At 42.5% G+C, this 12,084-nt stretch overlaps 1 protein-coding gene across 2 annotated transcripts in view; it reads left to right on the forward strand.

The window, feature by feature from the left end:
- bcr (BCR activator of RhoGEF and GTPase) overlaps positions 1-12,084 on the forward strand; it is a 94,524-nt gene that overhangs the window by 47,418 nt on the left and 35,022 nt on the right. For both annotated transcript variants that reach the window (XM_061697585.1, XM_061697586.1), the window contains 3 exons: positions 3,116-3,300; positions 9,462-9,566; positions 10,505-10,690. In XM_061697585.1, the coding sequence (XP_061553569.1) occupies positions 3,116-3,300; positions 9,462-9,566; positions 10,505-10,690 (476 nt within the window). The remainder of the gene's footprint in view (positions 1-3,115; positions 3,301-9,461; positions 9,567-10,504; positions 10,691-12,084) is intronic.

Below are 12,084 nucleotides of genomic sequence, written 5' to 3' on the forward strand. Positions count from 1 at the left end.
CTATTTTGGAGAAACGGCAATGGAGAGATATTTCCAGACTCGCATTTGTGTTTTATAAATTCCACGAGTCAATTCTAAAACCGCAATATTGCATTTAAATAACTTATTCTCTGACTGACTTGTGAGAAATAATGGTAAGATGACAGTACAACGGCAAAATAAGGACAAAAATGAATGAACAATAAGTAGTACGGGTCTGTTTGGTTTGGTTCAAGGTTTGGCTTTGCGGATAGAGGCTGACTACACACACGTGCACGTACGTACACACAACCGCAGCCTTTATGTTGGTCCTGCATGGCAGACCTTGTGGGCAGCCGCCGCCTACAGCATGTCCCGAGTATTTGGACCAAACAGTGGGTGGGCTGAAGGTCACATGTACCCTGGACACACACACGCATGCACATTGTTTTTGCATCTCTTTTGGGTACCCGACATTAAGGAGGTGGAGTTGGTCTTCCGCCACGCTCTGTGTTGGCGGCTCTAACCTCGCATCCTTATGACTCCGTGTCCTTGAATAAAACCCTGAGGGGGCGTCAACTGAAGACTGTTTTGAACTGAAAACAGACTAAAACTGTGTTGTTCTGGCACTTTTGTTTTTGTGTTTCCTGAAATGATAGTGTTTCGTCTTTTGTTAATTTGTTTCCTGAAATGTTAGTGTTTTGTGTTTTGTTTTTGTGGTTCCTGAAATGTTCAAGTGTTTCACAATTTGTTAGATTTTTTTGCACTTCCAGGCCACCATACAAATGTAAGTAAAACTTACAAAAACCTGTCTGTTTTTGCCAGGTTGTTGTCGTATAAACGTACTGTAACGTTCAAGAGAGACAGGCACTTTAAAGGTACTCAACATTTGTTACAATCACCAATGGATTTTTCTTGCTACTTGTTTGTTAACGCAGAAAGTACTTAACATATGCATGTAACTTGAACGTGTGAGGGATGGGGCAAGAAGAGAATCATCAAATTTTAATGTAGATCAATTTTCACTTGTACAGGGGGTCCTCGTTTTACCAGGGTCCAGACATAGCTTTGAAGCTTCAAGGTTACAAATGGCGTGCAATTAACTAGTTAGCACAGTGGCATGCTGTCACAGAGGACAAGAAGGCAAGCTCAGTTTTCACTTTACTTACAGTTTCTCATTTGATTATTATGACCTAGAAGTGTTTTTCATAAAAATATTTAGAGTGGTACGGTATGAGTTTACTACTATCTGAGCGTAGGCTAGTGATGGACTATAGTGTATTTTGACTTACAGTATGTACAAATAAACCTGTGTTAAAATTAGAAGAGAATTTTCTGTTTACCTTGATTTCTCAGTGAATAGTAAATCTGAAGGTGTGCAACTTAGTCCATATCCAATTTACGAGGTCCTGAGCTTGTCGAAGGTCTGTGCTCTACTTAGTGCTATAGTTCTTGCTCTTATCTGCACAGTGTTTGTAATTAGTCCGCACATGGGAGGGCAGGCCAGCTTTTGTGAGAAGTGATGCTTTGTTGAAAGTAGAGTAGTGAGAGGCGGTGAGCAAAATATCTTCGGTGACTCTCTCAAGAATACTTGATGTCTTCCCCTCAGCTGTGACACACTGCATTTCCAGAACTGCTGACTCTCACCCCCTGGAGTTCAGAACTATTTTAACACACCAAAAACCTTTGTATGTGTGTGTGTGTGGAAGCACACCAAACCACAACATTGGGCTCCAGCGAGGATGGTTGTGACACACAAAAGCGTGTAGAGGTTGTAGTTGTTCTGCAACCAGCTCAATGACTTTTGTTTTTCTTGCCCGTTTCTCTTTGCTAAGGGTATGCATAATGATAGACACTTTCTACTGGCCAAACGCTTATTTTCCTGCAGAGAAAGCAACGGCAGTCACTGCCGAAAGAGTGCAAAGGCATCTTTTACTTAAGCAACAGAGCTCGTTCAGGATTGAGGTTATTTGACCCACTTTGGAGTAGCAGTGTGACAAGTCGCCGCCATCTTTGTGGAACTTTCTAAAATAAACATGGAACGAGCACTTGAAATGCCTCTAAAATCCTCCGTGTTAAATACATTCATGAAAAAACATTTTTTTTCCTAAAGTACATGACCTACTACTTTTCATCAATAATGTTCCATTTGTGCTATTTAAGTCGAGATTTTAGGGCAAATGACGCCGTTTTAAACGTCATGTAATTTTGACGCATCAGCTTGGAGAACCCTTTGAGACCCTTCAGCCCATACAAGCTTATTGGTGGATATTTTTAACTGATACTTGTCAGCCAATCGGAGAAGGGGTTCCTTGAGTAGCAGACAAAATGAAAGTATCGAGGACATATCTTGAGAAATACTGTTATACTGGTTTACTCTAATTTGGTGTTTTTTGACCAGATTTTCTATTGGTGATATCACACAAAAAAGGCCATTTTTTCCAACACAAAAAAACCCCTCAATTTCTCCGGAACCCCTCATCCAATTTTCAAAACTCTTAATGCGTTGGACTCTTGTTGAAGTGGCCATTCCGCAAAACAGACTGTTATTTTCGAAAAATCTTGTCACGTTGGTACTTGGAGTGGGTCTTGGCAAGTGTCTGCTCTCAAAGTCTTCACAAGGCTTTACGTTTTCATATGGAAACAACTGGAATCAGTTGGTCTCAGATGTCTACCAAGGCTGAGCTGTTTCAGTTTGTTTGTCCTTCTGTAGGTTTGCCGGTCATTCTCGTGGTTCACGAAGGGTGAAGACATTGTACCAGTTTTTATTATGGGGCAGGGGAACCTTCCACTGTGACTGTTGTGACTTTCAATTACTCGTATCAGGGATCTCCCCCTCGCATGAGTTGTGGCTGGGTATTAGGTCACTGGCTTGGGTGTCAAACCTGTGCTGTTTGTAGGAAAGGCAGAAACGTGGACAAGTACAACGTTCTGTCGTGACTAAGTGGTCTATGTTTATGTGACACTTGTCCACCGTGTTTCATGGAAATTGGTTCGTATAGTTTTCATTTTTTTAAATAGTTCGTAGCATTACGCAAAAACTAACTAACCGACAAACCCTAACTCTTGTTTTCACACTGGGTGGTAGCTAACTAACGATGTTGCAACATCTTTTGCCTTCTACACACTAACCAAGGTTTGTTGTGTCCAATGACAGATGGCCATTACACCGGGACTCCGCCGTCTTACGGCTATGACGCCGACCGTGCGGAAGAGCAGCGGAGGCACCACGACATCCTGCCGTACATTGACGACTCACCTTCTTCCTCACCTCACCTGAGCTCCAAGAGCCGAAGCAGTCGGGACACCCTGTCCTCGGGATCGCTGGAGTCCTCCAAGTCGGTCAGTGTGTCACTTTGTGTTTCCCTATTTTATTAACTCTGCATGGCCATGGACCTGGATCAGTTTATTAGTTTGCTTGTATGCAACTGCCCCGTTCTGGTTACAGTTTTTGATTTATTAACTTGGATTTTTTTATAATGCGCAGTTACTATATATTCTTACAAAGATGGTCCAAAGGTAGATCCAGATGTTTATAATTCACCTTTTAGAATAGCTGGTCAGATTTGATTTGCAGGGTCAGAAACTGTTGTGTTAAACAAAGTTCTATCCCTGATCTAGTTTGGACATTTCGCAGCAATATGAATTTAACAATGAAAATCCCATTTCAAATGTTGTACAGATTATGTCAAATCTCATCAGATCACTTGTAATTTGTTGTAATTGAATGAATCAGTTTTGATGTGAACCACCACAGTCATAAATAAAAGTACCATTCTGTACGTATAATTGTTTGAAGTGCCGATCTTCAACGTTCCCAACTTGTGTAAATCAAACAATTTATACTTGTTTTAGCATCAATGCGGTCCACGCCAGGCACCGACCCTAAATAGAAGGGGACCATTTTACATGGGTTTTATTTTATTTTGACAATATGAAATCGTAACCGTACCAGAGGGGAAACAGACCGAGTTTATTAACCTATCAACTGATGGACCAGAGAACTATAGGTATGAAATATATATCCAGATTTCTGAGGCCTAAACCCTACAGCTATTTAACTGTACGGTTGTGAGTTGGCTGGCTCTTAAATTACAATAATTGTCAACACCTGTAAGAAAAGATTAGCCTACTTCCTGGATGTATTGAGGTCAAAGGAGGAATCCAGTCTCATCAAAAAGCTGTAAATTGACAAGGAATCGAATCTGCCATTTGGGAGGATTGCTGTCTGACTTGCAGCCTCAGGAGCTGTCATCTGCAGGTGGAAGTCATTCCTTTTCAGAGGCGGGCTGTCTCTCTTCTCAAGACAATAGGCAAATTTACCGCTGTCTCTGTTTCATGTCCAAGAGAGAAACCATCTATGACATGTGATGAAACGGTTGCTAAGGAAACACACCTGAACGCAGGGTCAGCACCATTAATCGGGCTTGATTTAGTCAACCCAGAATGAGCACTAGCTTCCTTTAGCATGGAGGGGTGTCATGGGGGATTGGAATAGGCTACTAGCGCCTCTGTGTGCCCTTGGAGGAAGTAATCGCATCAGTGGTCATGAAGCAATATCAGTGACGCCGCCCCCCCGTCGGCCTCCGCTCGCTGTGAGTCGGCAAGCTTGATTGATGTCTCGGTCCTGCCAATAAATGAGGAGTCTCACTGCAGCCCACCTTTGACCGGTCTCATTTTTATTAAGTTGTGTATATAAACATTCAGTAAGTGAGTAGAGAAGATATTTTGAAGGGAATTTAGCCTACACAGTTCAACTATTATCCATTGGATGAAATCTTTCACAGTAGCCTGACACTCTTTCAGTCAGTGTCACGAGAATGGAGTTAGCACAACCTTGATTTGCCCTTGTACAGACGGCCTCCCACCCCTCCACCAGTCTGCTTCTCCAACTGAGTCAGAGCTCATACAAGCTGAGATTGGCTCATTGTAGATCTGAGGCTTTTATGACGTCACTGTGGTGAGTCATCGTCAACTGAAATAGTGCTCATGTAATTTTTAACTGTGGCTTCTCGCCATAATCTAACTGAGAGAAAGGCCATGGTCAGATAATCGACGTGGGCTCTGTGGCTTTTTTCCCCCAGTTTAAATAAAATATGGACTTCTATCATGACGTTTCTCTTGTGAACTTTGATTTTTACTAGGGCATTGGTACTGTAGTGGTTCACATACCGGGCGGCTATGTCCACATGAACACGTAATTTCTGTCTTTTGAGGTTTTGTCCACAAGTAAACCTTCGTCCTTAAAAAAAGAGAATCTGTGTGTTGATGAGGAAAACTGACCTATTTGGCTTGTGTTTTCATCGATTTTCATGTTGTCTTCTGGGCTCCGCAGAGACGAGTGCAAATTTTAAACCACTAGGAATGGAGGCGTCAGAATGTGCATTCAAGTCAGCTTTTTAGGCTTCTCACTGGCCAAAATGGTAGAGACAGAGATTTTTATAAAACCCAGTTGTTTGTGGACATTTGTAATTTTATTTTTAACCCCCATCTAAGAAAGTATACGTTTTTTTGTCCCTGTGTGCCCAAAGTCAGCTGGGATAGACTCAGTACTCCATATCACCCTGCACAGGATAAGGATGGATGGATGAGTCTGTATAGGATATTGTTGCCGTCGGGCGGAATTCTTGCTTGTCCAAAAAGAGAGCAAGCCATTTGATCCTGCTTGAGCCTGGCTTCCCCCCCCCCCCCCCCCTTTACTGGTTCTTCTTAAATAGAAGACAATTTAAATCAATTAATGTGACAGACTATTTTTTTCAGTTCACTCATCTGTTGTTACTGCCGCCTCCTCAAGCCAAAAGCACGTGATTGGCAACTATAGTTCACGTCACGCTCTATAAACATCATTGTGGAGTAGTAAAGACAACACGTCTGTACCACCAGTTTTGCAGTTAGCATCCTGCTCATATGCGTCGTTGTACACTTCTGCTCCTGAACAGCCTTTCCAAAATCCACTGTGAAATATGTGGTGCATATGAAATTAAATAAGCAGAAGTAATGCCACGTTTAGGAAAAAAACAACAACAACACTATTTTCCTCCTACAGCTGCGGATGTCTCTGTGACGGCTCCATTACAGAGCAGACACGCCAAAAGATGGGAAGCAATCTCGTTAGGGATTTCACCGAGCAAGGGCTGTCAGAAGTGGGATGCTAAACAGCTTAGACTGCAAGAAATAGAAATTTTGAACGGTTAATAAAGTGCATAACGGCGCGTGGATTGCAATTTGAGTGTTTATCGGAGCTGACGCTCTCCTGCAGTCTGCGGGGAAATGGAGGCAGAGGTTGGCAATAATGTTATTACAATCGATGCTGGTCACTTTCCAAATGTGCCTCTGAGCTGCAGTTGCTATGCTGTGTGATGGGCATTTGAATACATTTCCTTGATCGACTAAAGTGAAAGTTACCTTTTTTTCCCCAAAAATATTATTTGTGATCGGATGGAAGACAAGTTCTGTTCTTTCAATTCTTGTGAATGTCTCTAAATTGTATTCTTTTTCACTTAATCATCCATCTGGGGCTAGGTGATATGGCCTAAAATTCATATTGCAGTATAAATTGATTCCCTTCACAGTAAGAGTGTATATCGCGATATAAACACAAGCGTAACAATTATAATGGAAGTATTTCTGAATACAGTAATGGTCCCTCAGCTAAGCTAGTATCTAATATATGTTTGACGTTATTGGTTTCTCCTGGCTGATTTATGCAGTAACGTACAAATTTATTTCCAGTTTCCCGCCGTGTGTGCTTGCTGTGTGGCAGTCGTATTATATTCTCTCTTGGCACCTTTTAATTTACCTGCCAATTTGCCATTCATAGTTGATTACTCTACGGTGTAACGCTATTTCAGCCAGACATCTGTTTAAAACGTACTGTACCACCAAAGCACTTATTCTGGTGTTTTGCTATTCTGCAATTCACTTGAGCTTAGCTCTAAGCATGGCTTCTCCGTCTTCTCCTGTTCGAGCTACTCTTCGTCCTCCTTTTGTGATAACGATACTTTTCTGAAGTGTAGCTCGTTCGCCACCATGTAGGCGACAATTAGTAACGTAGAGGAGAAAGCATAATGTTTAGCTGCGGTATTATTTTGATGTAGATGCAGATTTGGCTGGCAGCTCCTCCAACTCCATGGTCAGACGTGCTTTAGGCCATTTTCACACTTTAGGCCATTTTCACACTGAAGCAGATACAATGACGTCATCAACAAGCATTATCGCCATTGGTCGATAAGAGTCCAAATCTGTACCGTAGGCCAAATTTATTCCATCTACCGCATATACCTCGTATATTTTGCATCCCTAATGGCTTCACAAGTGAAAACATTGACACACAAACCTAAATATAGCCCAATATGGTGTTTTATTACACCCTTACGATGAAGAAACCATAGTGTGAAGCTAGAGATAGACTCATTAAGGTTGAGGTCAATGAATAAAAGATGATACGTCTGGAGATGTGGGTATATCCTCGTCTGTGTCTGGGCTCTTTATGGCTGCCACCTTTGTTATTGTGTCTGGATATTCCCTCCTGGTGTTTTGCTTTGGATCTTCGTAATGCTTCCAGTGGACTCCTGTGTTCTTTTTCCAAAACTGTTCTGTCAAGGTAATCTCACATCTAGCTCCAGGTGACCCATTTAGCTTAGCAGGGTTTACATTCATTTTTCACTCTTTCACAAAGCGTTATCGGGTCCCCAATTCTGCTTTGGGCGGTTCCTTTTAACCCCGCTCTCTAGAATGTGATTTAATACTTTTAAAAGCCACCACAAATCACGTTTACATTACTTATTCACCTTCAAAATCCTTTCCATTTCACTTATCTCAGAATGTTTACACATAATGCCCAATTCGAATTTTTCTTGAAGGATTGTTGCATACAGTGTAGTACCATTTACCCTACACTTAGGAAAGAATAACAGCGAGAGTGAGAAGAATGACTTCATGAATAAACAATCAAAGCTAATGTAAACAGAGATAGAGGGGAGGAAAATGTGCATTATTTTATTTAAATTATACTCTACAGCAGTGGTTCTTAAACTTTATACATTAAATACCACCTCAAAAAAATGCTTAAGTCCCACCATAGTGACCAACATTAGTCGTAGGCCTAACTGTTGATCAAGAATGAGAGAGAGGTTTTATTCATGCCTTTCATTCCTTAGTCATTGTTGCTATATTTACTTTTCCGACCCCTCCAGTCATTATTTTTGTTGAAAAGTGATGAGCAACAAATGTAGCAACTTTTTGTGGTGTTATTGGAGACTTCTGGAGCTTCCCTCCAGCGCACCAGGCGTTCACCCCTCCACACCCGGACAACAATTGTAACCAGCTCAGATGCATTTTCAGAAATTCACAAAGAAAGATTACAAATTATTTACTTAGTTGTTTAATTTCATACTTGATGTGTGGGCGGGCACAATGGAGACCCAACTATGTGTATAGAAGTAATTAAAAAGTCCATACAAATATGGCAACTTTTGCCTTTCAAGAAAGTTATCTAGAAATATGTAAAATATGTATTTTTTTCTGCTATTTTACTAATATCAATAAAACAAGTTGAGGAATCTAACTTGGCTAAAGCAGGAAAGAATTCCAAAAGTTAATCTGAGGGGGGGGAAACATTTTTTTTTCTGGGTTCGAGTACTCTTCTGATTGCCACTGTGTATTACTATGCATTGTACTTTTTGAGAAGAAAAACACAGTAGTTGACATCCATTCCACTCCGTCTCTGCACTCTTTTTCCTCCCCAAATACATACACCTTATGTGATGGATGTGTAAGCAGATATCAACAATGTCCCTGTGTAACTTCTGGCGTATTTCAGAATGTTTGCACACCCGATAGTTGGAGATAAACACTTTTGAGGGGTAAATCTTGTGGACTCTGTTCACACTCCAAACAGTAAATCCCAGAGGGGGACTTACAAATTCACTTGTCAGTCCTCTTTCTAAACTTATGCACCATCTCTCTTTTCAGTCTCAACTGACGAAACAAAATGCTGCCAGGTTTTTGTACTGTATATGTCTTTCTTTTGTGTGTGTGTGTGTGTGTGTGTGTGTGTGTGCCCTCTCACTCTCCATCTCATTCTCTTTCATCCTCCCTCTTTCCTCTTCCATGTAGCCTAAAGGACGGGATGCTTCCAACCTGAGGTGTGTGTGTGTGTGTGTGTGTGTGTGTGTCTATACGCGTTCTCATTCAGCTACACACAGGTATTTATACACCAACCTTCCTCCTCCTCTGGGACATCCTGCCTCTTTGAGTTATTTCAAAGTTCACAATGGCAGCCCGAGGAATCTCTCTATCCGTCTGTCTGTTTTCTTTCATGCTCGTTTTCCTCGGCGAGCTTCGACCAGACCTACGGCGGGGGAGTGAGGATGAACAATTTCTCGAAGAAGTGTAGACCTTCTGATTATGTCTAGTTGTTATTGAACAATGTTAATCCCACATGTTTTGTCAACAACAACAAAAACTAAGGCATTCATTTTAATGCGCTATGTTTGTTGCAGACGGAATGTGACCTGGAAAAAGGTTTGGAAATGAGGAAGTGGGTCCTGTCTGGGATTTTGGCCAGCGAAGAAACATACCTCAGTCACCTGGAGGCACTGCTACTGGTGAGAGTCCGCGCACGCACGCACGCACACACACACACACACACACACACACACACACACACACACACACACACACACACACACACACACACACACACACACACACACACGCACACACACAGTACTAATTTCCTCCATTTAGCAATCTCTGGGAGATCAGTTACTCATCTGGTCTGCTGTAGTCTAGAGTTATTTTAAAACTCTTCTGAGCCATGTTAATAAAAGTTGTTGTGCATGAAAACCTTGTGAAAGTTACCTTTGGCTGAAATCCCAATGCCGGTAAGGAAACAAGACAGCAGCATAGCAAAGACGATGACAGTAGTCTCATAGTTTCTTGTCCCAAATTGGCTGACATAAGGCAAGAGTACTGTATAAACAAACAACCATTCATATTCACACATAGTTTAGTCCTCAATGAACCTGACATGCATGTTTTTGGGGGAATTTGGGAGGAAGTCCACACAAGAAGAGGGAGAACATGCAAACGCCACACAGGAAGGCCAGATCTGAGATTCAAACCCAGAACTTGAGAACTGTGAGACAGACAAGCCGACCAAATGCTCTACTGTAATGCTCTTGATACAAACCAATCATCAAACTGTTTAAAACAGGGGCAAGTCCCAAGGGCAGGTAGGGCCCTAAATGGTTGGAGGCAAGTGAAAGAGGGACGGGTTGACGAGAACTGGTCAAACGTCACACCCATACCATAGAACAACATGGGACATAACCTCAAAACCTTTGAGAGACAAATACAGTGGAACCTCGAGTTACAGATGACCCGGTTTAAGAACAAATAGGTCACACACAACACTGTGTTTTCATAGCTCATGTATAGTCTTTTTTGTTTGTTTGTTTGCTAACAGATATTGGCCATATTTAGTGGAGCATAAACCTGAAGCATGTTCACACCTCTTTCCTGCACCTTCCTTCCCTGTCAGCCCATGAAGCCTTTGAAAGCGGCGGCCACCACGTCGCAGCCTGTGCTCTCCGTGTCCCAGATCGAAACCATCTTCTTCAAAGTGCCTGAGCTCTACGAGATCCACAAGGAGTTTTACGATGGACTCCTGCCCCGTGTCCAGCAATGGAGCCACCACCAGAGAGTTGGGGATCTCTTCCAAAAATTGGTGAGCAGAACGTAAGAGTGACTGAAGATTCTGTTGTGTGTGTTTTTGGAACTGCCTGCCGCAGCTGCTAATCAAAGTGACGAGGGGGATCAGACACTGAGCAGGTCACAGCTACTTTTCCTGATCTGTGGACACTGTAGACCGAAATGAAAACACTGCAGCTGTTCATAGCCAAATTTGATTGTATTGGAACAGGACTTTCACAGCATCACGGAACACTTTAAACCTGGTAAAATTCTGAGACAAAGGCTAGTACACCCCAAAAACTGGACTGTGAGGAATGCACAGAAGTGGGTAGTAATGCGCTACATTTTACTCCGTTACATTTCCTCAAGTTAACATTTTGGATAAATTTTACTTGTCAGAGTAGTTTGAATGCACCATACTTTTAACTTGAGTATTCGTGAGAGGAATCAATACCTTTACTCCGTTACAATGATCGGCATGCCGCTCGCTACTTTTGTTTATCCATTATTGTGCGCGCAATCTATTTTCAGACTTCATCTTCGACTTTCGAGTGTCATTTGACTCCAATTCACCAATTAGCACACGGCCGTCACATGACCGCACACAAAGCCTTCGCGTGCCTATCAAAATGACTCAAAAGGTGTTTTGTGACACCTCTTAAATTGTGACTGCCGAAAGCTGGATATTTCACCCCACTTCTAACTTGAGAAAATACCTTGCGGTAAGTTGCAGATGTTTCTATTGTTGTTTCTGCAGTGCATCTGGCAACATTAGCCCTATTTTATGGTCATAAATCACTGCAATTCTTTGGGGATATGTGCCATGCTGTAATCTCTCGCAGCGTGCTCACACATACGCACGCACGCACACACACACACACACACTCAATAAGTCTGGTCAGTAAACGGCTTCTTTATTTAGTCATTTGAGTGAATAAAGTAAATTGTTTCTGTACGGCCCAATGCATGTGTTCTTGGTTTTTGGGCAGGCGTGTATGGACTCTGAGCATTTGACATTCATGCTCAGGTTTTATTTATTTATTTATTTTTTAAGAAGAAGTTACTCACCAGTTACTCTCCATCCATTTTCTACCGCTTATCCGAGGTTGGGTCGAGGGGACAGTAGCTTTAGCAGGGACGCCCAGACTTCCCTCTCCCCAGGCGCTTCATCCAGCTCTTCCGGGTGGAACCCAAAGCGTTCCCAGGCCAGCCAAAAGACGTAGTCTCTCCAGCGTGTCCTGGGTCGTCCCCGGGGTCTCCTCCCGGTGGGACGTGCCCAGAACACCTCACCAGGGAGGCGTTCGGGAGGCATCCAAATCAGATCCCTGGAGAGGGCACGCCACCCTTTTCCGACTGAGGACCAGGGTCTCAGATTTGGAGGTGCTGATTCTCATCTCAGCCGCTTCACACTCGGCTGTGAACCGCTCC

Source organism: Phycodurus eques, chromosome 15, assembly GCF_024500275.1.
Source record: "Phycodurus eques isolate BA_2022a chromosome 15, UOR_Pequ_1.1, whole genome shotgun sequence".
Lineage (NCBI taxonomy): Eukaryota > Metazoa > Chordata > Actinopteri > Syngnathiformes > Syngnathidae > Phycodurus > Phycodurus eques.